The following is a 26,319-nucleotide window of genomic DNA, read 5'->3' as shown; positions in this document are numbered from 1 at the left end:
GACTGGAGATGTGCAGCCACTGGAAGAGGAGGCAGGGAAGTAGCTTCGAGGGAGCCCAGCCCAGTAGGAGGTGGGGGTGGGAGAAAGCTTGGGAGACTTGGATCTGGATTCCAGGCAGTAGGGCCACTGGGGGAGGTGACTTCTGGGCACTGGGGGAGGTGACATCTGGAATGGGACCGGCAGGTGGCAGGTGACAGGTGACGTCAGGCAAGGCTGAAGCTCTGGTGCTCAGGGTTCCGGCGAGCCCCAGAAACACAGCCAACCATATCCCCCAAGTTCCCACTGGGCTCCCTGCTCTGCATCACAGCTCCAGCCTCACACTGACCGCCACTGCGGCTTCCTACATGTCAAAAGCAGGAAGGAACATGGTCTGGGAGGTGGCGCGGTGGCTAAGGCACTAGACTCTCAAGCATGAGGTCCTGAGTTTGATCCCTGGCAGCACATGTACCAGAGTGATGACTGGTTCTTTCTCTCCTCCTATCTTTCTTATGAATAAGTAAATTAAAAAAAGAAAAATAGGGAGTCGGGCTGTAGCGCAGCAGGTTAAGCGCAGGTGGCGCAAAGCACAAGGACCAGCATAAGGATCCCGGTTCGAACCCCGGCTCCCCACCTGCAGGGGAGTCGCTTCACAGGCGGTGAAGCAGGTCTGCAGGTGTCTGTCTTTCTCTCCCCCTCTCTGTCTTCCCCTCCTCTCTCCATTTCTGTCCTATCCAACAACGACAACAATAATAACTACAACAATAAAACAACAAGGGCAACAAAAGGGAATAAATAAATAAAATAAAATATTTTAAAAATTTATTTATAAAAAAAAAAGAAAAATAATCTTTAAAAAAAAAAAAGCAGGAAGGGAGAAACAACTCAGCCCCAGCAGACAATTCTTTTCCTGATTTTGCTTTATTTGTTTATCCACTGCTCCTGGAGGCCATTTTTTCTCTTTCATTGCCCTTGTTGTTAATCATTGTTGTTGTGATTATTATTGTTATTGCTGTCATTTTTGTTGGCTAGGACAGAGAGAAATAGAGAGAGGAAGGGAGACAGAGAGGGAGAGAGACAGAGAGACACCTGCAGACCTGCTTCACTGCTTGAGAGGTGTCTCCCCTGCAGGAGGGGATCCGGGGGCTCGAACCCAGATCCCCGCACGGGTCCTTGTGCTTTGTGTGGCAGGCAGCGAGCCAGGTGTGGCACTCCCCGCCCCTACCCCTCATTTAGTGGCCAGTCCCACTGTGTAGGTGACCCAGTTCTCTTGCTCTCGGCCTCTGTCAGCACGACTCCACACTCCGCTGCCTTGGCTGTGTCACTCCCTGGGAAAGTTGTTCACAGAAACTTAAAGCTTTCAGAATATATATATATATATATATTATTTTTTATTTTTTATATTTATTTATTTCCCTTTTGTTGCCCTAGTTGTTTTATTGTTGTAGTTGTTTTTGATGTCGTCGTTGTTGGATAGGACTGAGAGAAATGGAGAGAGGAGGGGAAGACAGAGAGGGGGAGAGAAAGACAGACACCTGCAGACCTGCTTCACCGCCTGTGAAGCGACTCCCCTGCAGGTGGGGAGCCGGGGGCTTGAACCGGGATCCTTATGCTGGTCCTTGAGCTTTGCGCCACCTGCGCTTAAGCCACTGCGCTACCGCCCGACTCCCATATTTTATTTTATTTTTTTTTTTTATATTTATTTATTTTCCCTTTTGTTGCCCTTGTTTTTTTATTGTTGTTGTTATTGATGTCATCATTGTTGGATAGGACAGAGAGAAATGGAGAGAGGAGGGGAAGACAGAGAGGGGGAGAGAAAGACAGACACCTGCAGACCTGCTTCACCGCCTGTGCAGCGACTCCCCTGCAGGTGGGGAGCCGGGGGCTTGAACCAGGATCCTTATGCCGGTCCCTGCGCTTCGCGCCACCTGAGCTTACCCCCTGCGCTCCGACACCCAGCTTTCAGAATCTTATTTTTCCTTCCATCCCCAAATATTTTCTAATTGAGGGTCTGGGGATATTTTCTTGCACTGGGTGTCGCGTTTTTCTTCCTTTTATTTTTTTATTTATATAACTACTGCTGAGGTTATTTCTGAAATCACGGCTCCTGGTAAACATCCCCCCTTTCTTTCTTTCATTTGCTAGAAGAGAGAGAGATTGAGAGGGGAGAGGGCAGGTAGTAGGGAGGGAGAGAGACACACCTGCTCTGCTGCTCTTGAAGCTCCCCTCCTGCAGGAGGGGAGTGCTGGCTCGAACCCAGATCCTTGCACATGGTAACTGCACTTGACCGGGTGTGCCACCACCCAGCCTGCTCCGCTGGGTCGTCTGCTCAAGATAAGCTTCCTGTCTGGTTTTTTTTTTTTTTTTTTTACTTCCCTGTGCTGCAGCCAGGCTTCTGCCCCCTCCCCCACCCCACCCCAGTCTGGAAAGTGTGGGCCCTGACTTTGGACTTGGGCAGGTGGTCAGGCAGCCTCAGGCTTCAGGTCCCGGTGGCGGTCCCTCCCGCCTCTCCCCCAGCTCTCTGCCCCTGCCAAGGTTCCGGCCAGAGTCTGACTCCTTCTGCCGTGGGGAGCCAGCCATGTTCACGGCCCAGCTGGGGAAAGATGGGGAAAGCCACAGAGTCTGTTAGGCCTTCCCAGGACCTGTGGTGACTTCACAGGCCTTTCTCCATCCTCAAGACTATCTGTGCCTTTATTATCTCTCTCCCCATCACTCTCTCTCTCCCTCCCTCCCTCCCTCCCTTCCACCACGCCTCTTGGCCTCCAGGGTATCCCCAAACAGCTCCTGGCCACCATTTTTTCCTTTTTTTGGATAGCGAAGGAAGAAACTGAGAGACAAAGGGAAGGGGGGAGCGACAGACACCTGCAGACCTGCTTCACGGCTCATGAGGCGGCCCCCTGCGGGTGGGAAGTGGGCACTAGAAGCCTGCTCCTGGCATGGGTCCTTGACTTAGTACGACCTGCACTTAACTGGGTCAGCTAGAGCCCGGCAACTTTTTTTTCTTTTAAATCTTTATTTATTGGATAGACACAGCCAGAAATTGAGAGGGAAGGCGGTGATAACCAGGGAGACAGACAGAGAGACACCTGCAGCCCTGCTTCACCACTTGTGAAGCTTTGCCCCTGCAGGTGGGGACCGGGGACTCAACCCTGGGTCCTTGAGCCCCGTAACGTGTGTGCTCAACCAGGTGCACCACCACCCGGCCCACCCAGCAACTCTTTATTCTACAGACACAGGCAGGACAACCTTACCTTCACCCCACCCTCACCTTCACTGTGAGCAGAAGATGGGTGCCCCCACCAGGAACTCCCACCAGCTCATCTCAGGCTGAAGCTTCAATTTGTCCTGGGCTGGGGGAGGAGAGGCAACACCCCAGGGTCCCACGTCCACCATGGGGTGCTGGGTGGGCCCTGCTCAGGCCTCTGACCTCTTGCCCTGCCTTGTGTCCTGGCCTCTCCCAGACACACAGCCCTGCCCTCTCTCTCTCCTGACACAGAGATCTCTGGGTGCCTCCAGTCAGCCAGCCTGGGGTCCTGGCTCTGTGGTCAGGGTGTCTAGCCCTGCCTCAGACTGTCACGTCACCTGTCCCCACTGACCCCACCAGGCCAGGCTGCCCCCTCATAGGAGGCCACCTCCGCAGCTAGAGTGTCCCCTTCTGCCCTCACAGTGAGTGCCCCCTGGGGCAGGAGGGACCCACCGGTGACCTGAACAGACCCTTCCTGGACGGGTGTCTGGGGGGCATGGGGAGCAGATGGAGTGAGGGGCCCTGGAGGGGACCCCGTGGCCCTCACAGCCCCCCACCCGGTTTCTGAGCAGGAGAGAAGCACACGCCCTGCGGCCTCCTCGGAGGACAGATTTATTGGAGGGGGTCAGCGGCCAGAGCGCCCCCAGAGCCAGCAGGTGCCCTTCTGGGGCCCCTGTGAGCCAGAGACCAGCTGTCCACCCATGGGGCCCCCAGGTTCAGCCTTGCCTGCCCCCTCCTGTCGCAGCTCTGCAGTGGCCACGTCCCCACCTTGGTGGTCCTGCCCACACAGAGCTCTGGAGAGTGAGCCCCCCGGGCCCATGGTCTGGGGTCCAGCTCCATGTCAGTCCTCAGCGTCCATCCTGCCTCAGGCCTGTCAGGTCCCAGGGCGCCATGTGGTCAGGGCAGCCGTGCCGCCTCCGGCCTTGTAAGGCTCCCCAGGCTCTCTGTTGGTCAGTGAGTGGCCCCCAGTTCCATGAGGTCAGGGGCGTCCATCCTGCCTCAGGGCTTGTAGTTACCCTGAGTCCCACGTGGCCAGGGGCGTCCAGTTCCATGTTGGTCAGGGGCGTCCACCCTGCCGCAGGCCTGTCTGTCTGTCCCAGGGTCCACGTGGCCAGTACCTCCTCATCCAGGTGGGCGCCCCCGCGGGAGCCAGCCCCCCACAGCCCCGGCCGGCCGGGCTCTAGGCTCTAGGCTCTAGGCTCTAGGCCACGGTCACGCTCAGCGTGTCCCGGGTGGGCTGGGGGCTGGGGCGGTGCGGCGTGGGCCTGGCCGCCTGGCGGAAGTCGCTGGCCATGTAGTAGTAGGACACGGCGTCCAGGCAGCAGTTGGCGTCCGAGAGCTTGGCGGTGGCGGCCAGGGCGCAGCGGATGCCGCAGGGCAGCGTGCCCAGGGCCAGGCAGGCGGTGAGCACGGCGTGCAGGGGCAGGAAGCAGACGAGGAAGACGGCCAGGTGCGCCAGCACCATGCGGGCCGCGCGGCAGCTGGCCCGGGCCTGCGCGGGGTCCCCGGGAGGCCGGCGCACCAGGCCTGCCACCACGCCCAGGGAGCAGAAGGCCAGCACGGCCAGGGGCGGGTAGAAGCCGACCAGGGAGAAGGCCACGGTGGGCGAGGGCCCTGGGGCGCCGCTGGAGAAGCAGAAGCCACCGCGGTGAGAGGCCAGGAGCCCGCGGGCCAGCAGGGAGCCGGCCACCAGCGCCCAGAGCCCCAGGCACACGGCCAGGGCCTGGCGGGGCGAGCGCAGCCCGCGGGCGCGCAGGGGGTGGCGCACGGCCACGTAGCGGTCCAGGGCGATGGCCGCCGTCAGTCCGATGCTCATGTACCGGTTGGCCAGGTAGACGCCCTGGGACAGCCGGCAGAAGGCCGTGTCCCCCAGCTCCTGCAGGGAGTGCAGGAAGAAGGGCAGCGTGCACAGCAGACACAGGTCGGCCAGCGCCAGGTTGGCCATGTACACGCGGGTCTCCGTCCACACCCGCAGGCGCCGGCACAGCACCCACAGCGCCGCCCCATTGAGGGGCAGCCCCAGCGCCAGCAGGCAGCCCAGGTAGGGCACAATCACTGGAGGGCTGGACGCCCAGCATGCCGGGCAGCTGCTATTGCTGCTGTTCATGGCCGCACCTACGGGAGAGGGGCAGGTATGAGGGTGGGGTGTCCCCAGGATGCTGGGGGCAGATGTGATGATGGGGGTCCTGGGGTGGGGGATACTTGTGTGAGGGTGGGGGTCCTGGGATGCTGGGGGGCAGGTGTGTGAATGGGGGGCCCAGGGTGGGGGGCAGATATGAGGATGGTGGGTCCTGGATGCCGGGGGGCAGGGGTGAGAATGGGGGGCCCTGGGATAGGGGGATTTGTGTGAGGATGGGGGTCCTGGGATGCTGGGGGGCAGGTGTGTGAATGGGGGGCCCAGGGTGGGGGGCAGATATGAGGATGGTGGGTCCTGGATGCCGGGGGGCAGGGGTGAGAATGGGGGGCCCTGGGATGGGGCCTGGTGTGAGGAAAGTGTGAGTGGAGAAGAGGCAGAGAGGAAGAGGGAGCAGGAAGGAAGCCCACCCCCCTCTACTTTCCAAGCCCACTTCCCACCCTAAGGACATCAGAGACTTCACTCCAAGTCCTCTAAGCCAAACCTGCTTCCCGCTGGACACTGTCCACTGGACGTTGGGTGCCGAGGCCAAGGGACCCAGCCTCCACCCCTGGATGAGGTCACCTGGGTGACTTGAGGCCCAAAGGTCAGGCCCAAGTTTTTCTCTGTCCCAAGTCCAGCCCTGAGCACCCACCCTGGGTGGCCCTGGGTGGCCTTCCCCTGTCCATGCCAGCCCCTCCTCCCCTGGATAAGCTCCTGGGCACTGCCCACTAGACTGGGGCTGGGCTCTGACACCCCAGGACCCAGAGCCAGGCCCCCACCCCCACCCCCCAGCCACAGGCAGGAGAGGAGAAGCCTCCAGAACCCAGAGACGGGCAGACAAGGCTGCCTTCTGCCTCGGCCCTGGGGCCAGACTTGGTCTTCAGGGAGTCGGGAGCCGCCAGAGGCTTCGAGAGCAGCCCTGCCCACCTGGCACCCAGGAGCTGCTCCAAGTCCTCCTCTCACCAGGGCCCTGCCGTACCCCCGTGGAGGGGGACGGTGAAGACCCCCCACCTCCAGCCAGGCTCATGGACCCGAGTCTAGGACCCACAGTGAGTCCCCAGCTCCCCTCCAACACTCACCACTTACCCCCAAGGCTCTCACCGAGATGCCACATCTGGACACCATCCCAGAGCCTGTCCCTGTGGCCCTTCAAGTCCCCCACCCCCCCCCACACACACACATAATTGCCTGCAGGGCACCCCCACCCCTGGCTGCAGAAGGGCTGGGCCTGAGCTATCCTGGGAACTGTCCGGGCTGGCCTCTGAATGCCCAGGTCCTGATGCCTGGTGGTGGGGTAACTCCAGCTAAACATGGGGGGGGGGTGCTCAAACCCCCATCATGCAGCAGGGCCCCGCATCACCCCCTCCCAGACCCTGGCCCACTTCCGCCCAGCTGCCTGTTTCCCTGAGCCCCACCCCATATTGGGAGGGGGGTTTCTGGAGGCAGGGTGGACAGGGCTAGTGGTCTGTCTGTCCCTACCCCCTGGGTCCAGTGGCAGCAGGCAGAGGTGCCCCCATCTGAACTAGGATGTGGAGGAGTCTGGAGGGACCTGGGTACCTCTGAGGTCGCCCAGCCTGTTGCCAAGCCAGGCACTCGCTGGGAGGGTGGCCCATAGGTGGCCCCCCAGCCTGTCTTCACAGCATGCCAGGCCCTCCCAGGCTCTGGCCATCCCCTGCATCCCCTTGCCCGGTCCATTATGCAGGCAGCAGAGGGAAGTCTGGGTGTGGTGAGCAGCACATGGGCTCCAAACCCACCACCATCACCCAAACCCGGGGCTGGTGGTGGGGCAGGAGGGCAAGGCATGGAGGAAGTGACCTGGCACTGGGTCTGGGCAGGGAAGCTGGGGAGAGGCTGCCTGGATGACGGGAGGGTGGGGCAGGGGTGGGGGATGATTGGTTCAGTCTTTCTCACACCAGGCTGGCAGTTGTCTGCCAGTGGATTCGTGGGGGTGGGGGGCAGGTGTCTGAGTCCCTCTGTGGGCATGGGCTGGATTCCAGGAGCCCCAGCCCAGGAAGCCCCCTGGCTCCACAGTGACTCACGGCTTGGCCCCGCAGGGCAGGGAAGTGAGCAGAGTAGACCCGCCTTCAGCCAGTGCCTCCTGCCCAGCCCTGACCCTGAGGGGCCCCAGGGCATCCCAGGAACTGGAGGTCTGTGGCCAAGTGAGAGATACTTTCTGTTCCCTTTTCATAGAAAGCTCATCTGGGAAGCAGCCGGCCTGCCCCAGTCCCACCACTCAGCCTCACACACAGGCTGGGCAGCGGAGAGGCGAGGGCAGTGGGACCAGGACTAACCCTCACCTCAAAAAATCCAGTTTCTTCCTGTGAAGGCCGCCTCCAGGGCCAGGGCTGCATGGCCCGCCCCCACACCCTGGGCAGCTCCCCACTACCAGCCGGGGCTTCTTCTCTCCCTGGGGAACCTCCCTACTAGTGCTCCCCAGACTGCTCCCCCAAAGGGAGGTGCTGACACTTCTAGTGGCTGTCCTGGCCCTCCTCCTCCTCCAGGGAGCCTCCCTTCCTGCATCTGGCCCGTTGCTGACTCCTGGGGCCCTAAGAGGAGGCCCTCCCAGACCCTGCACCTCCTCACAGAGACCCCCAAGACCCTGTGCCCCTAGAACCTGTACCCACAGAGCTCCCGCACACCCTGCACCTCACAGAGAGGACTCATACCCGTAGAGAGGCCCCCTCAGACCCTGTGCTCCACTGAGCCCAGTCCAGCCCTGTCCCCTGAGCTCTGTGGCAGGAGAGAAGGCTCCAGGATGCTGAGGACTCTGGGGGTGCCCAGGAACCCAAGGACGTAGCTCCCAGCAGGCCCACTCCCCCTGGCACCTCAGTCATGTGACAGGGCAAGGGTCCCCAGATGCTACCTTCCTGCCGGGGTCCATCCCCCCTCTGGGCAGGGTGCCACACCCTGGCTCGAGTCTGCAGGGGCTCCCCGCTGCCAGACAGGTACCCCAAGCCCTGGCCGAGCCTCCCCACAGTCTGACCCACCTGGAATGGTCCCGGGGATGGGGAGCAGAGGGTGGCCTCCCTGGCCAGGGACCTCCAGTTGGGGCACAGGGGGTGAGGGCAGCTCGTATTAAGGGCGAGCCTGGCCAGCACCCTGAGAGGAGGAGCTCCAAGTGTCCCCACGCTGCGGGAGAACGCACATCAGCTGGGAACACTTCCTCCTGACACAGGGAGAGGGGTGCGGCGGGCTCCTCACGCGTGGGGCCAGATGACGTGAGCCCCTCCCCTGCCCCCGTCAGGCGGCAGGAAGCCAAACCCACAGCTGTCACAAGCAGCTCTCCTCACACCGAACATGGGGGGTGCCGAGCCAGAGCCCCCAGCCGAGTGTGCAGGAAGGCAGGGTGTGAGGGGGCCTGCTGAGGGGCGGTGAGCCCACCCCTGGCCCCCAGAAGCAGGGCTGTCACATTGCACTGCTGCCTGCTTCACCACTCAATAAACCGAAGTTCAGGAACATGAGAACTCAAACTCCCCAGCCCCCTCAGCCCCCAGCCCCCTCAGCCCCCAGCCCCCTCAGCCCCCAGCCCCCTCAGCCACCAGCCCCCTCAGCCCCCAGCCCCCTCATCCCCCAGCCCCCTCAGCCCCCAGCCCTCTCAGCCCCCAGCCCCCTTAGCCCCCAGCCCCCTCAGCTACAGACCCCTCTGCCCCCAGCCCCCTCAGCCCCCAGCCCCCTCAGCCCCCAGCCCCCAGACCTCTCAGCCCCCAGCCCTCTCAGCCCCCAGCCCCCTCAGCCCCCAGCCCCCTCAGCTACAGACCCCTCAGCCCCCAGCCCCCTCAGCCCCCAGCCCCCTCAGCCCCCAGCCCCCGGCCCTCTCAGCCCCCAGCCCTCTCAGCCCCCAGCCCCCTCAGCCCCCAGCCCCCTCAGCTACAGACCCCTCAGCCCCCAGCCCCCTCAGCCCCCAGCCCCCTCAGCCCCCAGCCCCCTCAGCCACCAGCCCTCTCAGCCCCCAGCCCTCTCAGCCCCCAGCACCCTCAGCTACAGACCCCTCAGCCCCCAGCCCCCTCAGCCCCCAGCCCCCTCAGCCCCCAGCCCCCTCAGCCACCAGCCCTCTCAGCCCCCAGCCCTCTCAGCCCCCAGCACCCTCAGCTACAGACCCCTCAGCCCCCAGCCCCCTCAGCCCCCAGCCCCCTCAGCCCCAGGCCCTTCAGCTACAGCCCCCTCAGCACCAGCCCCCTCAGCCCCCAGCCCCCTCAGCTACAGACCCCTCAGCTACAGACCCCCTCAGCCCCCAGCCCCCTCAGCCCCCAGCTCCATGAGCCCTCAGCCTCCTGAGCCACCCACTGCCCTGAGCCCCTAACCCCAAACCCCCAGGCCCTGAGAACACCAGCCCCGAGCCCTCAGCCCCCCGAGCCTCCCAACCCCCAAGCCCCTAACCCCAAGCCTCCAGGCCCCTGAACCCCTAGTACCCTGAGCTCCCAGCCCCTGGAACCCCCAGCCCCCTCAGCCCCTCAGCCCTCAGCCCCCTGAGCCTCCCAACCCCCTTGAGCCCCAAACCCCAAGCCCCCAACCCTGAGCCCCGTCCCCTAACTACCCAGTTCCCTGATCCCCAATCTCATGTCTCTCTGGCCCCCGGAACCCTCAGCGTAGCCACCCCAGCCCCCTGCCTCCCTGCTACCCAGCCCCGACTCCCCAGTCCCTGAAGCCCTAGCCACCCTGCCCCCACCCCCAGAAGCCTGCCTCACTACCCCCAGTTCCCTGCCCACTGTCCCCCCAGCCTGCCTGAGCCCCCAGTCCCTTGATGCCCAGCCCCCTGACCCCCTACTTCCCTGACCCCTACAGCCCCCCAGCCCTAGATCACTGGCACCTCCCCAGGCCCTGAGGCACAGGGACGTAGAACGCCAACTCCCTCACACCCAGCCCGCAGTCCTGCTCACTGAGCCACAGCACAGAGACAGGCTTCTATGCCCCCCAGCATGCCAGCCCAGAGCCAGGACACAGGTGGGCAGAGAGACCTGACCACCCTCCTGTGGCATGGGAGCGGGGTGGGGGTGGGGGTGCAGGGCCCCTGTGGATGGGTTGGTCTGGGGCAGTGGCCTAGTGGGAGCCCAGAACTGGGAGCTGCAGGGTGCTGCGGGGATGCTACAGGGGTGCTGGCTCCTGGGAATCTCACGAGGCCGGGGCAGGCTGCCCACGGCACAGATCAGCCACTTAGGGCAGGATGGGGCCCTTGCTGAGGCTGTCCACCCCCCCCCCGGCCCCGCCCCTGTGTTCACTGTGGACAGGATCAAAGCTGCTCTGCTGCAGGACACTCAGCCCTGCCCCAGCACACCCCACGCTGCCCCTGCGCGCCCCACGCTGCCCCTGTGTGCCCCACGCTGCCCCTGAATGCCCCACGCTGCCCCTGCGTGCCCCACGCTGCCCCTGTGTGCCCCACACTGCCCCTGCATGCCCCACGCTGCCCCTGAACGCCCCATGCTGCCCCTGAATGCCCCCACGCTGCCCCTGTGCACCCCACACTGTCCCTGAACACCCCATGCTGCCCCTGAATGCCCCACGTTGCCCGTGTGCCCCACGCTGCCCCTGAACGCCCCATGCTGCCCCTGAACACCCACGCTGCCCCTGCGCACCCCACACTGCCCCTGAATGCCCCACGTTGCCCGTGTGCCCCACGCTGCCCCTGAACGCCCCATGCTGCCCCTGAACGCCCCACGCTGCCCCTGCATGCCCCACACTGCCCCTGTATGCCCCACACTGCCCCTGAACACCCCACACTGCCCCTGAACACCCCACGCTGCCCCTGAATGCCCCACGTTGCCCGTGTGCCCCACGCTGCCCCTGAACGCCCCATGCTGCCCCTGAACGCCCCACGCTGCCCCTGCATGCCCCACACTGCCCCTGCACGCCCCACGCTGCCCCTGCACACCCCACGCTGCCCCTGCACGCCCCACGCTGCCCCAGCATGCCCCACGCTGCCCTTGCGCGCCCATACCACGCCTGGCCCTTCAGGGAGCTGCCCTGACACCCCAAGCCCCGCTCTCACCTTCACCCCCGGCTCCAACACCCCACCCCTTCCTGGGGTGTCGGAGCCCCCTCCACAGCCTGGCTGGCCAGTCCCTTCATGCCCCCCCTCAGCCAGGGGCACAGAAAGGGGCTGCCTGATGAGTGTAGAGGACCACTGTGAGGACAATGCCCCTCACCAGAACCTCAGGGCTTGGGGTCCTCTGATGTCTATGTTCCTGCTGGTATTACCACCCTGTGGGCCCCAAGCAGGGCCAGGCGGGCACTCTGGGCAGAGCTGTCCTGGGAATCCTGTCCCCCCATGAGGGGATGACCATGCAGACAGCACCCTCCTGCAACAGGATGCGGTCCTGATGGGTACCTGGTCCCTGACATATGCCCAGCACTGTGTGACAATGGGGAGGGAGGGGGGAGGCTGGCAGGGGGCTCGGCCAGGCACAGAGCTGAGGGCTCAGCCTGGGAAAGGAGGGCCGGGTACATGTAAGGATGGCCCTCAGCCAGACAGCCTCCCACCTGCCAGCTTCACATGCCCAGGTAGGAAGAGCGGGTGTGTGCGTGTGTGCATGAATGTGTGTGTGCATGTGTGTGTGTGTGCCTGTGTGTGCACGTGCGTGTGTGCCTGTGCATGTGTGTGTGCGTGTGTGCATGAATGTGTGTGCATGTGTCTGTGTGTGCATGTGTGTATGAATGTGTGTGCCTGTGTATGCATGTGTGTCTGTGTGCATGTGTATGTCTGTGCATGAATGTGTGCACCTGTGTGTGCATGTATGTATGTGTGTGCATGTGTATGTGTGTGCATGTGTGTCTGTGTGTGTGCCTGTGTGTGTGCATCTGTCTGTGCCTGTGCATGTGTGTGTGCGTGCGCACGTGTGCATTTGTGCTGGGGGAGCATGTGTCCCAACAGGGGCATGCTGCAGGACTTGGGGGGCAGGAGTGCCTGCAGGGACCTGGCCCCCTCAGCCCCCCTGTGGAGGCCACCGCAGAGCCACCTGGTCTGGTGCCCTGGTGCCCAGACAGCCCGAGGCCCCTCCCAGGGGAGGCCACCCAGTCCCCAACGCGCCCCAGGAATAGAGCCACTCTGCCGCTGGTCTCTAGGGCACTGGCACACTCAGGACCTCAGGTGGACAGACATACAGACAGCCTGCCTGAACTCACCCAGAAGCTGGCGCCCCCGGGCTGCCCAGGCGGGGGTGGGGGGAGGGCGGGTAGCCAGGGGGCCGGGCCGCTGTGGCAGGGCCTGGGAGGCCCAGCAGGAAGTGAATGGGGAAGCCCACTGGCAGGTGTCAGGGCAAAGTCTGCAGGAGGGCGGAGGGGTGGGAGGGGCCGGCGGGCAGCCTGGAGGGCTGGGCCCTGCTAGGCACCCACCCTGGGCCAGGGGCAGCTCTGAAAATACGGGAGCAGTCCTGATGCCGTGCCGGAGAAGTCACTCAGGCCATAAGTGGGGCTGGGGGCTGGAGGGGGGCATGGCTCAGGGAGGCAGTATGGCCAGGTGGTGGGGACACTAGGGAGCCGCCCAGTTCCTGGGAGCAGCCAGCAAGCCCCTCCCCCCCGCTAAGGAAGGGCCTCCAGTACCTGGGCCCTGGGTGTCCTGTTCAGGTGGGAGGCAGGGGAGCATGACCTTTGGGGTGTTTATCTTGGGGGGGCCGGTCAAAGGTACTCCCGTGATGCATGGGGTAGGACCCCAAGCACAGAGGGGCAAGCAGCTTCCTGGCCATCTGGGGGCTCAGGCAGGCAAGGGTCAGATCCACAGGGGACAGGGAGCCCTGCCCAGCCCCCCTCTGCAGAGCAGCTCTGAGAAGCACTCAGCCCCTTCCTCCCCTGGATCTTGGGGGGGGGTCCACCCTGTGACCTGTGACCCCATGACTTGTCACGGTTCTGACAGGCTCCAGTGAGACACTTCTCCCCAGGGTCCCTAAGGACACAGGGTGCTGGGGGGCACATACTCCACGGGGACCCCTAGGTGGGGCTCACCCAGAAGCTGGGCATATGGGGGTGCTGGCGGGCAAAGGAGGGGCGGCCCCCTGCAGCGACCGGAGGTGGGGCAGTGCGGCCCAGGGTGCCCCTGCTGGTGGGCAGAGGATGGGCAGGGGGCAGGGCAGAGCCCCCAGTGCGGTCAGCAGCCTGGGCTCAGACACCTGCTCAGGACTCAGGAGGCAGCATGTTTATTTGGGGTGAAGGACACACACACACATCCCTGAGTGACCTGCCCCTCCCTGCTCCCCTGGAGTCCGGGGGTGGGGAGGTAGGGCTGCACCCCATGGCTGGGGGGGGGTCCTTCCAGTTGTCCAGCAGGCGGCCCCAGGGGTGGGGACAGGAGCACCGAGCATCAAGACGGCAGCACCGGGTGGGCACCGGGTGGGCGTCCGCTCAGACCTTCCTCACGGCCAAGAAGGAGGCCTGCGGGGAGGGCGGGCTCAGCGGCGGTCCCCCCAGCACCCTGGGGCTCACGGGGCACCCACCTACCTCCTGGAGGGCTTGGCCCAGCAGCTCACGGCTGTGAATGGAGCGCCTGCAGGAGGGGAGAGGAGGGGAGGGTGGGTCAGTGGCGGGCAGGGCAGGCAGTGCCCTGGGAGGAGGGGCAGGCTGCGGGCGGCCCACCTGTCGATCCTGGTGGCCACGGTCAGCGTGAAGGTGCCCTCGGCGTCAGGCAGGTAGGTGGAGGGCACCACGGTGTAGGAGCCCGCTGGCAGGGCGGCCAGCCGGCTCACCTCCTGGGCGTAGCAGTGGGGCACGCAGCTCAGCACCGGCTCTCTCTGACGGAGTGGGGGTGTGCCTGGACCCCCGCCCTCTGCCGGGACCTGGGGGGACATCAGATGGCTGGGCCTCGGGATGGGACTGGTCCCCAGCCCAGATGACCAGCCCCTGGACACCAGCTGGCCACCTCTCCCCGTGGCTGTCCCTGCCCAAGGCATGACCTCTGACCCCCAGGTCCCATTTCCCAGGGTGTGAGTAGGTGGGTGGGCTGGGAGGCCCTTGGGTGACCTGATGACCTCTGACCCATGGCCTCTATGCTCCTCTCCTCTTGGGGGCCAGGGTGCTCCCTTCTAGATGGCTGGAGGGAAGAGAGCCTCACTCCCACCCATGTGTCGATTACCCTGACCCCTCCTGCTGCCCACCCGACCTCTGTCGGGGTGCAGCCCCAGACAGTCCCTGACCCGGGAGACAGCCGCTCTCATCTGTGACGGGCGGATGGGGAAAGGCCACGCTGACCTGTGACCCGTGGCGTCCCGGGACCTGTGTCCCTCCTGGCCCTGCGGTGGGCACCCTCCAGGACCCTGCCCGGGCTGCTCCGGCCCCCACCCCCACCCCAGGGTCTTACCCGGAAGATGTGGAAGCCAATGGGGTGGCAGGGCCCCTCCTGGCAGTGCTGGCGCAGGGTGACTCGCACCCAGCGTGGGCCACCAGCAACCCCAGGCACTGCGAAGGGGAACTGGGGGTTGCGGGCGTAGGAGGCAAAGTTCCGGCTGCCCCCCGCAGTCTGGCCGCTCCTCCAGGCACCTTGCAGCTGCACCGTCTCCCACTCGCCTGCGGGCAGGGCCTGCTCGCACCCAGAGCCCTGGGCGGACTTGACCGCGCTGCAGAAAGTCGGGGCGAGCTGCCGCGGCCAGGACAGGGCACAGCCCCTGCCCCATCCCCATCCCCAACCCCCACACACACCAAAGCAAGACTCCGGCCTTCCCCGGCCGAGGGAGACCCCCGCCTGCCCCCAGGCCCCCGCCCACCTGAGGGAGACCCGGCCGCTGGAGAAGACGCGCAGCAGGAAGCGGCCGGCCACGTCCTTCAGGAAGGTGCTGGGTACGACCAGGTAGTAGCCGGCGGTCAGCTGGCAGTGCAGATGCACCTCGCGGTCATAGGCGTGGCAGGCCGTGCCGGCAACAGGGGGCCCTGAAAGCAGCCTGGGCAGGCTGACCCGGCGCTTGTCCACCTGTGGAGAGCCAGCTGCCAGGGACGGCCGAGCCGGTGGCCCAGGAACAGCCATACACTGGGGGCGATGGCCAGGCAGGGCCCACCAGCATGCAGGCCCCAGGGCTCACCAGCACTCATGCCCAGCAGCACGCTCATCCACCAGCATGCAGGCCCCAGGGCCCACCAGCACCCATGTCCAGCAGCACCCTGGCCTGAGCTTGGCAGCAGGGAGCTGCACCCCAGATGCTGGTGACAGGAAGGGACAGGGGACAGGGACGGGGACAGGGACAGGCTTGCTGTCACACTCTCAGCCCAAGAAAAGGGGCTTGTGCAGCCACCCAAACCCCACCCCTGTGCCCAGGGAACAGTCCAGACCTGCGGGGGCAGCTTTGGCCCAGAGCCCAGGCCCCCACAGCAAGCCATGACCCTGCGCCCACCCGCACGCGACTCAGGGAGGCCGATGGCTGTTTCCACGGTGCTGCGGGGCCCTCACCTTCCAGATGTGCAGGCCCAGGGCCCGATGGTCCTTGCCGGGGGGGCCGGGTCGCTGCAGCAGGGCCAGGAGCACCTCGCTGGGCCCCCACACCCGCAGCCAGAACTTGGGGTTGCTGGGGAAGCCGGGGTTGTTGCGACAGCCGCCCGCAGACTGACCCTTGACCCAGGCCCCGGGCAGCTGCTGGGTGTGGGGGAGCTCCTGACCTGGGGGGGGCACCCAGTCAGGGGAGGCGGCCCCCACCGCAGCAGGTCCCCGCCCTGTCCCCATCCCGGCAGCCCCTCGCCCCACAGTCCCCACAGGAAGCCGCTGCCTCAGCAGCTTCCTTAGCTGGGCCGCCCCCGGCCCCACCCCAGCAGCCCCTCACCCGTGTAGAGGCTCTGCAGGTGGCCGGCCGTGGACAGCGGGTAGGCGACAGTGACCTCGTCAAACTCCCGCAGGAACTCCTCCTCGTCCACCCAGAACTCGCCCTCCCGCAGCTGGGCCTGCAGCTCAGACGCTACCTCGGGGGCCACCCGGGCCCAGCCCTCGCCCCTGCAAGGACAGGTGGGGTCTGTCTGCAGGGGTGCCACCCCGGGAGGCTGGGAGCCATGCCACCTCCAGCAAGGCGGCGAGACCTCGGTGACCTCAGGACGGAGGGGCCTGCCCCCTAGTGATGGCCGACAGCAGCAGCAGCCCCGCCCCCCCCACCCCACCAGCTGACCCACACTGACCCCGGGGGCCTCAGGCCCAGCAGCCCAGAGCCGTGACCACAGGCAGGTCCAGGCAGAGGACCAGCCTTGCCCTCAGGCGATCCCTCGGCCCAGGCCCTGCTGACCCCCACTCACCCCTCCATCCAGCCCCCCACTCACCCCTCCGTCCAGCCCCCCCACTCACCCCTCCGTCCAGCCCCCCACTCACCCCTCCATCCCGCCCCCCCACTCACCCCTCTGTCCAGCCCCCACTCACCCCTCCGTCCAGCGGCCCCGCCAGCAGCGCCGGGCCCAGGGGTTCTGGATTCTGAGCAGCAGTGGGTCCTGGCCATCCTGGCCCCTGGCCTCCCTCAGGTCTGAGACGATGAAGGCGTGGAACTCCCCCAGCTCCCGGGCACCTGGCAGAGACGGGGGCAGCTCTGTCGTGGGCAGCGGGCCCCCAAGGCGAGGGGCAGTCAGCTTCCTCTGCAGTGGGGAGTTTAAGGCCACAGGAGGGCCCGGTCTGGAGGGTGGGCTGCCCCCCCGGGGGTGACACTGGGGCCGTCAAATGTGCCGTCCCCACCAGCCCTGTGACCGTCTAGCCAGGACACATGGAGGTGCCAGGCGGCGTGCTGATCAGAAACTGGGGGAGGACAGACCGTCCACAAGGGCAGGGACACCACCTCCAGGGAACCCCCCAGACAGACAGAGATGGCGGCAAGTCCCCAGGAACTGGGCAGACCCTGGAGCCTCCCTGACACAGGTTGTGGTCACCATGAGAGGCTCCCCTGGCTGACTGCAGTCCCCACCCTGGGGCCTGGGGCCTGGTGCCTTCTCCAAGGGTGAGAAGGAGGCCAGGGCAGCCCCCATGCCAGGACGCCCATGGACCCAGAGCAGCCCAAGGCCACACAGCCGGCCCCAACACTCCTCCCCAGGAGCTCACGTGGGTGTCACGGTGCCAGGACAGTGGCACGGGGCTGCAGGGTGGGGACAGGCAGAGACTCCTGGGGACGGTCCAGGACAGCACACAGGTGTGGAGTCTCATCTCTGCCTTGGAGCAGCCCCGGGGGATGTGCAGCTCCAGCTGGGGGGGGGGGGGGGGGGCCAGGCCACCACCTCCCCCACCCCACAGGGGCCCCACCTCTCACACCGGCCGGGGGGCAGCGGGCCGACCGTCACCCAGGGTGCCCACCTCACCTGCCCGGGGGCTGAGCACGGAGCAGCTGACCAGACAGCGGTCCCCGAGGCCCAGAAGCCGACGGCAGGTGCTGGGCCCGGGGTCACCGGCCGCCGCGTCCTTCAGGCTCCAGCGCTCGGCCAGGCCGCCCGTCAGGTCCACCAGGGCGTCCGCCACCTGCCCTGCCCACAGGCGCTCGTAGGAGCCGCAGACCCTGGGGCGCAGAGGGGAAGGTCGGCCCGCTGCCACCAGGCACCCAGGGCCTGCCACCCCCAGTGCCCGCCCCGTGCCCCCGTGCCCGCCCCGTGCCCGCCCCCCATGCCCGCCCCGTGCCCCCGTGCCCGCCCCCCGTGCCCGCCCCCCATGCCCGCCCCGTGCCCCCGTGCCCGCCCCGTGCCTCCCGTGCCCCCATGCCCGCCCCGTGCCCCCGTGCCCGCCCCGTGCCCCCCGTGCCCCCATGCCCGCCCCGTGCCCCCGTGCCCGCCCGCGTGCCCGCCCCCCGTGCGCCCGTGCCCGCCCCGTGCCCGCCCGGTACTTGGCGTAGGCCTTCTCCAGCAGGGGCAGCCAGAACACGTCCTCCCGCCCGCAGCGCGAGAAGCAGAGTCGCCCCTGGAGGCAGGGCAGGCGGTCGTCCACCGTCACCTCCACCCAGTGTCCGAACTGCCACACGCGGCAGGTGAAGGAGCCCTGGTACCCGGGGTCCAGCCAGCCTGGCTGGTCTGCAGGAAACACCTGCGGGAGGGGAGGCGGCCGCCCTGAGCCCGGAGCTCCCCATCGCCCCTACCGGCCCCACCCACCGGCCGCACCCCCCACCACGGCCCCACCCCCGGTTCCCACCCCCGCCCCATCAACGGCCCCACCCCCCGGCCCCACCCCAGTCCCACCCCCTCCCCATTACAGCCCCATCCCCCGCCCCCACCCCCCAGTCCCACCCCCCGCCCCCACCCCAGTCCCACCCCCTCCCCATTACAGCCCCACCCCCCGACCCCACCCCCCAGTCCCACCCCCCGCCCCCACCCCCCAGTCCCACCCCCAGCCCCCACCCCCCAGTCCCACCCCCGCCCCATCAACGGCCCCACCCCCCGCCCCCACCCCCCGCCCCCACCCCAGTCCCACCCCCTCCCCATTACAGCCCCACCCCCCGCCCCCACCCCCCAGTCCCACCCCCAGCCCCCACCCCCCAGTCCCACCCCCGCCCCATCAACGGCCCCACCCCCCACCCCACCCCCCACCCCCACCCCCCAATCCCACCCCCGCCCCCCCGGTCCCACCCCCAATCCCACCCCCGCCCCACCCCCCGCTCCCCCCGCCCCCCCCACCGGCCGCCGAGCCTCCCGGGGCCGAGCAGAGTCCACTGCGTCCGACTGGCCGGGACCTGCAGACCCGAACCCCCGGCAGCAGGTGCCGAGCCTGTGCTCGCGCCCACACCGACTCGGGCCCGGCGCCAGCGTTCTGTCCTCCCGAGCGGGAGGGCCCGGCCTGGGCAAGCTGCAGGGCCACCCCGCCCCGCGCCCCCGCCCCGCGCCCCCGCCCCGCACCCCCGGCACCCCCGGCACCCCCGCCCGCCCGGCCGCCCACCTGGTGCAGGAGCTGGGGGCTGCGGCTCAGGGCGGCGCAGGCGCACAGGAACCAGCAGTCGCCCAGCAGCCCCTGCCGCACCCGGTCCTCCTGCGGGCCGTCCGCGAACAGCCGCGGCGCGGGGCAGATCTCCTGGACGGGACAGCGGCGTCACTCGGGCGGGCCGGGACCGGCTCCCCGCTCTGCCCCGTGTCCCCGCTGTCACCCGTCCTTTCTCTGGGATCGGCGGAGGGAAAAAAATCAATAAAATAAAGCCACCGAGGGAGTCGGGCGGTAGCGAGGGGACCGGCGTAAGGATCCCGGTTCGAGCCCCCGGCTCCCTGCCTGCAGGGGCGTCGCTGCACAGGCGGTGAAGCAGGTCTGCAGGTGTCTGTCTTTCTCTCCCCCTCTCTGTCTTTCCCTCCTCTCTCCATGTCTCTCTGACCTATCCAACAATGATGACATCGACAATACTAACCACAACAACAATATAAACAAGGGCAACAAAAAGGAAATAAGTAAATATTTAAAAAAAAAAAATAAAAAATACCATCTCCAAAAAAAGTAAAGCCACTGAAAGCTTCTAGAGCCTCAGTTCCTTTGAGTCCTGAGACTAACCTAACCCCTTAACTAGACACAACTGCACAGAAAAAGTCAGCAGTAGCCAGGGGCCACGCGGTGGCGCACCTGGTTAAGTGCATGCATCACCAGGCGCAAGGACCCGGGTTCAAGCCTCTGGTCCTCACCTGCGGGGGGAAAGCTTCATGAGTGGTGAAGCAGGGCTGTAGGGGTCTCTGTCTCTCTATCTCCCCCTTCCTTCCTGATTTCTGTCTCTATTTAATAAAGCTTTTAAAAAAGTTAATGGTGGGGTATATATAGCATAGTGGTGAGGCAAAGAGACTTTCATGCCTGAGGCTCTCAAGCCCCAGGTTCAATCCCCCACAACACCATAAGCCAGAGCTGAGCAGTGCTCTGGTTTAAAAAAAAAAAAAAAAAAAAAGTCAACGGTACCAAGCAGCCAGCACTCAGTCCTTGAGTTATGGGTGGAAGACAGCATCCCTCCCCTTCCTAACGTTGTTATGTTTGACTTCAGCAGCCAAGCTTTTGCTCTCATCTTTAAAAAACCTATTTTTATCATCTTTACTTATTAGACAGAGACAGCCAGAAACTGAGAGGGTAGAGGAAGAGGGAGAGACAGACAGACACCTGCAGCCCTGCCTCACCACTTGCAAAGCTTTCCCCCTGCAGGTGGGGACCGGGGGCTGGAACCCGGGTCCTTGCCCATTTTAACATGTGCGCTCCACCAGGTGCGCAGCCACCCGGCCCCTTGCTCCCGTTTTCTATGCCCCTATAAAAACCTAATAAATCGGGGAGTCCGGCAGTAGCGCAGCGGGTTAAGCGCAGGTGGCGCAAAGCGCAAGGACCGGCATAAGGATCCGGGTTCGAGCCCCTGGCTCCCCACCTGCAGGGGCGTCGCTTCACAGGCGGTGAAGCAGGTCTGCAGGTGTCTATCTTTCTCTCCCCCCTCTGTCTTTCCTTCCTCTCTCCATTTCTCTCTGTCCTATCCAACAACGACGACATCAATAACGACAACTACAACAACAATGAAAAACAATAAGGGCAACAAAAGGGAATAAATAAACATATTTTAAAAAAAGAAGAAAAAAAACCTAAACCGTCCCTTGGCTCCGGCCTAAAACCCCGGAGCCTGCGTTCTGTCCTGGCCCGCTAGCTGGAATAAGCCTGACTTTCTCTCCCACAAGGCAGGTGGATTCTTTGCAGAACAAAGGGTCGCATGGGGGGGGGGGGGGGTAGATAGCATCATGGTGATGCAAACAAACTGTCAAGCCTAAGGCTCTGAAGTCCCAGGTTCAATCCCCCGCCACCACAAGCCAGAGCTGACCAGTGCTCTGGTTAAATAAATAAATAAATAAAAATAAAAATAAATTTTAAAAAAGGGGTTGCAATTCGTTCCTCTTTTTTTTTTTTTTTTTTTTTTTTTTGCAGCACAGGGGCGCCGGCTGCCACCCGAGGGAGCTGCTCCAGCGAGCCCCGCAAAGCCGGGCGCGACACGGCCGGGGAAGCCGGACAGCGGGGTCCCGGGTTCGGGCCCGGGGCCTGTCCCCACGCGCAGGGCATTCGGGGGTCGAGGCTGCGGCTGCTGGGGTGCAGCCCGGTTGGGGGGTCCCGGCTCACGGGTCGTGCCAGGCCCACCTGCGGCCGCAGCCAGCTGACCTCCCCGCGCAGCCGGCCGAGCGGCGTGTCCAGCCCGGACAGCAGCGCCGCGTCCGCGGCCGGAAAGGCGGCGTCCCGGAACAGCGCGCGCATCCTGGGCCCGGCCGGCCCATCGGCCGCCGCCGCGGACCCCGGCCCGCCAGCCCGCGAACCGCGAGCCCGGACGGGACCCGGCCGCCGTCGCTAGGCGACCGCCGGCACAGCCAACCGGGCGCGGCGTGCGGGGCACGTGACACATTGGCCCAATGGTACGCGAGCTGCGGGGAGGCCCGCCCGGGGGCGTGGCTTCAAGTTCCGCCCTCCCGAGCCGACCTCACTTTCTCTTCCGGTTCGGCGGACCCCCCCCCTCCCCCCCCCCACCCCCCACACACACACACACACGCACACACTGCTTCGTTCCGGCCTGGTTTTAGTCCTCCGGTTGGCGTTTCGGGGACTCAGGTTCTCGGAGACAGACATGTGGGCTGAAGGGACCGGATAGACTCCCGGACTGAGGTGGGGGGGGCGAGGACTACAGTTCCCGGCATGCCACGCGGCCCCACAGCGCACCTCTGCTTCCGGTGCGTGGCGGCTTAAAAAGGCTTTGCCGGAAGTGGCCGGTGCTGCACCCGGTACTAGCGACGGGGGCGCCGCTTCGACGTGTGCCAGCTTCCCGACCCCGTCATGGCCGACACAGTGACCGGTGGGCCCATGTGGCCGTCCAGGCTGTGGTCTCGGTTGGGGACGGTGGCTGAGTCGTGGGGGTGGGTGAGCCCCGGCCCCCCGCCTGACTCTGCTGCTGGCGGAGACGCCATCGGCCCGACGTGGAGGCCGCCGAGTGTCCGCGCACCCGCTGGGCCCCTGCCCGCCGCGCCCGCGGCTCCAGACCTGCACCCACAGCTGCTCTGCAGAGAAGGACAGGGAGCTGCTTTTAAAAAAAAAAAAAAATACTGATTCATTCATTCCCTTTTGGTGCCCTTGTTGTTCTACTGTTGTAGTTATGATCACTTTTTTATTTCTTTATTGGGGAATTAATGTCTTACATTCAAGAGTAAATGATTGTTGTAGTTGTTGTTGATGTCGCCGTTGGACAGGACAGAGAGAAATGGAGGGAGGGGGAGAGACAGACAGACACCTTGGGGGGCGGGCGGTGGCGCAGCGGGTGAAGCGCAGGTGACAAGGACCGGCATAAGGATCCCGGGTTCGAGCCCCCGGCTCCCCACCTGCAGGGGAGTCGCTTCCCAGGCGGTGCAGCAGGTCTGCAGGTGTCTGTCTTTCTCTCCCCCTCTCTGTCTTCCCCTCCTCTCTCCATTTCTCTCTGTCCTATCCAACAACAACAATAACCACAACAATAATAACTACAACAACAATTTAAAAACAAGGGCAACAAAAGGGGGAAATAAATATAAATAAGGAAGACAGACACCTGCAGACCTGCTTCACCGCCTGGGAAGCGACTCCCCTGCAGGTGGGGAGCCGGGGGCTCGAACCCGGGATCCTGACGCCGGTCCCCGCGCTCTGCGCCCCCGGTGAAGGAGCTCTGAGACAGGAGCAGGCTGCTTGCAGAGCGCAGTGCACTCCAGGAAGCCCCCCCGGCCGCGGGCACGGCGGTTCGGCGGGGGCTAGGAGCTCGCCCCATGGAAGCCAGGTGGTCAGGAGAGAAAGCTGGGGGAGGAGGCCGGGTCACGGCTCCGTCCCTTCTGGAAATCCCGCCTGTGCACTCTGGAAGCTTCCACGTCTCCATCTTCCCGCCACAAAGCCCCTCTGGTGACCGGCTTGTCACCGGGACTCCTCCGTCCCCAGTGGCCGTTGTTGTTGTTGTTAGATTAGGAGACGCCTGCAGGGGTGTGTGTGTGGGGGGTTGTAGCCGAGTCCTCCTGCATGGCAACATGGACACCACTGGGAGAGCCTCCGCCCGCCCCTCTGACTTTGGCCGGTTGGAGGCAGAGAGAGGGAAGGAGACCACGGCACCGGAGCTCCCTTCTGCAGTGGGGACCAGGCTGGAGCCTCGGTGGCGCACTGTCCAAGCGAACTATGTCGCCAGTCTTCCAACTGTCCAGAGCAGCAAGACGGGCGGACGGGGCGGGGCGCCGGCGCACCTGGTTGGGCACACGCGTCACCATGCGCAAGGACCTGGGTTCAAGCCCCTGGTCCCCGACGGCAGGAGGGAGACCCCCAAGTGGTAAAGCGAGGCAGCAGGTGTCTCTCACTCACTGTTGCCCCCTCCCCCTCAATTTCTCTGTCTCTAGCCAATAATAAGTAAAGAGAAAATAAAACTGTCGTTTAAAAAAAAAAAAAAAAAGGTGGTGGTGCACCTGGTGGAGTGCACGTGCCGTAGTGCAAAATGGCCCGGGTTCTAGCCCCTGGGCCCATCAGCAGGGGGGGGGCAGACCTGCAGGCGTCTGTCTGTCTTTCCGTATCTGCACATAATACAAAGCACAAGGACCTGCATTTGAGTCCCCCCCATCCCCACCTGCAAAGGAAACATTGCACAAGCAGTAAAGCCGCAGGTCTGTGGGTCTCTGTCTTCCTCTCCCTCCTTCTCAATTTCCCTCTGTCCTGTCCAACAAAACAGAGAAAGCGGCCACCTGGAGCAGTGGGTTCATACTGCCAGCACCGAGCCCCCCTCGGGTGAGTGACAGCTCCAGGCACAGAGTCCCTGCCAGTGACACGCCGATGCCCAGGGCCAAGGAGAACCCCCCCTTGCAAGAGTCCCCCAAGTTTCTGCTTCCCACTCGGAGCACAGCCCACGGTGCCTGCCTGGCAGCCCAGTTTCCCTCTGAGCCCCACCCCATGTGTGTGGGGGCTAATCTGAAGGCAGGGTGGGCAAGGCTGGTGGTCTGTCTCCCTTACCCTCAGGGTCGGTCCCATGGCAGTGGACAGAGAGGTCTGGGGGGGGCATGGGCACCTCTGGGGCCCCTAGCCTGTCACCAAGGCGGGATTCTTGCTGGGGGAGCAGCCCGGGACAGGAGTAGCTCTGGGGGATGTGGGCGGACACCCCCAGTCCATCTACACTGGAGAGGGCCGTCGGCCGGCACACACAGCAGCCTGGGGGTGGGGGGGGGACACGTGGCCTCAGGACAAAGCCACAGCCTGGCCTGACTTCCTCCCTCCCTCCCAGGAGCCTCTTTCTGTGGCCTCCCAGTCTAGAATCTTCTCCACCCATCCAGCCTCCCACCCAGGGCCTCCTCATTGCTCACGGTTGGGTGGGGTGGGGGCGGGCGGGGCTGTTCCCTGCCTTCTAGAAGACGCCCCCGACTTCAGGTCTCTCCAGGATGAGCCCGGAGGGGCTGGGAGGCCTCCCCCCACCCAGACACAGAGGTGCAGCAGGGTGGGAGGAGGGAGAGGCAGCATGAGAGCCTGTCAGCCGAGCTGTGTCCCCCCGCCCCCCAGGAGGTCCAGAGCGTTGCCTCCCACCTGCAGACACGGGAGTGTGTCTGCCTTCCAGGGACCAGAGACGGACAGGCAGACGGCACCACTCAGGGTGCAGGGTGGAGGGGCCAGCTGGGAGTGCCCAGCCCCAGCCTGGGGCAGGAGTCAGCCACCCCCCATGAGGGGCCTGGGCTCAGGGCAGAGTTGGGGGAGGGATCCTGCAGGCCTGGGGACTCTAGGGCCCCCGTGTCCAGGGGGCAGCCCACCCACCCCCCTGGCCCTGTCCACTGTGGGAGCAGCAGAGGGAGGCCATCACTGTCACCCAGACCCAGAGCTGGTGGGGCCAGAGGGGAGGGCATGGAGGAGGCAGGCTTCCTGGAGGAGGTGTCCTGGCACTGGGTCTGGGGAAAGGCCACCGGGACTGCCGGGAGCCAGCCCTGGCAAAAGTAATTCAGAGACCCTGAAGGAAAGGGGGAGCCGGCGAGATGAATGAAGTGAGAGACACGTCAGCTGTTTCAGGTGCAGGAGAGAGGAGTCTCTGTCCTCTGTCTGCAGAGGTGTATTATTTAAACACTTTTTGCCCAGATATAGTTGACATCATGTAAGATTATTTTCATTCACATCAAGGATACAGATGACACCATGTATGATTGTTTTCATTAACATCAGGAATAACCTTAAACAACATTATTATTATTGTTATTATTATTTAAATATTTATTTACTCCCTTTTATTGCCCTTGTTGTTTTAGTGTTGTAGTTATTATTATTGTTGTTGTTGATGTCATCATTGTTGGATAGGACAGAGAGAAATGGAGAGAGGAGGGGAAGACAGAGAGGGCGAGAGAAAGACAGACACCTGCAGACCTGCTTCACCACCTGTGAAGCGACTCCCCTGCAGGTGGGGAGCTGGGGGCTTGAACCGGGATCCTTAGGCCAGTCCTTGTGCTTTGTGCCACCTGTGCTTAACCTGCTGCGCTACAGCCCGACTCCCAAAAAACATTATTATTATTATTATTATTATAGGTATGTTTTTCCTTATAAAGTTCCCTAGGTCTGGGGCATCCTGATTTCTCCTTGAAAGTTTCCTGGGTCTGGGGTAGCCTAAATCTCCCCTTGGAAGTTTCCTGGGTCTAAAGTCATCTAAATCTCCCCTGAAATGACCATCTGTGTTTTGACCATCTCCCTGTTCTGACCTTCTGTCTGAATAAACATTTTTCCCTGGAGCGAAATCTAATAGCTTTCCTTCTGAACCCATTCTTGGATGGGTCTAACGGGATCATAGTAGGCCTTCCACCTAAAGAGATCTTCTGCAGTAAAGCAAGCACACACCATGGGGGCTCTCTTCTGGTTAACCTTTACATATGTGAAAGTTCACTGACTTTTAGCTAATGAAAGTTTACTTACTTCTACCCATATATCCTAACAGCAGCTATTTAACTACACAACCTAATTCTCATCACAAATGCCTCTAAGTGGAAGCAGGGGGTTTGTGGGTGAGGGTCAGCAGTAGGGCCTCTCTATATATTTAGGTGGAAACCACAGTCTGCCACTCATGCTACAAACCGCACATAGTTCTGGCTTTTGGTCTGAGTCCAGCTGGTTGAGAAGCTGTAGGGGTGACAAGTAGCT

At 64.1% G+C, this 26,319-nt stretch overlaps 2 protein-coding genes across 5 annotated transcripts; both read right to left on the bottom strand.

Annotated features, from left to right (window-relative positions):
* Window positions 1–3,253: 3,253 nt before the first annotated feature.
* Window positions 3,254–8,597, bottom strand: GPR35 (G protein-coupled receptor 35). The gene is made up of 2 exons (XM_060193405.1): window positions 8,324–8,597; window positions 3,254–5,335 (listed from the first exon to the last, which is right to left on the bottom strand). Exon 2 carries the CDS (start codon window positions 5,325–5,327, stop codon window positions 4,422–4,424), a length of 906 nt encoding a protein of 301 aa, XP_060049388.1. The 5' UTR covers window positions 5,328–5,335; window positions 8,324–8,597; the 3' UTR covers window positions 3,254–4,421.
* A 4,839-nt stretch (window positions 8,598–13,436) lies between these two features.
* On the bottom strand, window positions 13,437–21,810 carry CAPN10 (calpain 10). Of its 4 annotated transcripts, none has more exons than XM_060193568.1 (12): window positions 21,724–21,810; window positions 19,123–19,254; window positions 18,080–18,276; window positions 17,565–17,758; window positions 16,645–16,786; window positions 16,064–16,230; window positions 15,697–15,902; window positions 15,020–15,222; window positions 14,617–14,872; window positions 13,896–14,095; window positions 13,761–13,806; window positions 13,437–13,694 (listed from the first exon to the last, which is right to left on the bottom strand). In XM_060193568.1, exons 1-12 carry the CDS (start codon window positions 21,793–21,795, stop codon window positions 13,665–13,667), a joined length of 1,845 nt encoding a protein of 614 aa, XP_060049551.1. In that variant the 5' UTR covers window positions 21,796–21,810; the 3' UTR covers window positions 13,437–13,664. The 4 variants fall into 4 exon arrangements, with proteins under 4 accessions (XP_060049551.1, XP_060049552.1, XP_060049554.1 ...); XM_060193569.1 differs by having other exon boundaries at window positions 15,020–15,236; window positions 16,064–16,092; window positions 16,647–16,786; XM_060193571.1 differs by lacking the exon at window positions 21,724–21,810 and adding an exon at window positions 21,337–21,527.
* Window positions 21,811–26,319: the final 4,509 nt, after the last annotated feature.

This window comes from Erinaceus europaeus, chromosome 7 (genome assembly GCF_950295315.1).
Source record: "Erinaceus europaeus chromosome 7, mEriEur2.1, whole genome shotgun sequence".
NCBI lineage: Eukaryota > Metazoa > Chordata > Mammalia > Eulipotyphla > Erinaceidae > Erinaceus > Erinaceus europaeus.
Note: the sequence above shows the minus strand (reverse complement) of the source record. Positions and strands in the feature narration are given on the sequence as shown.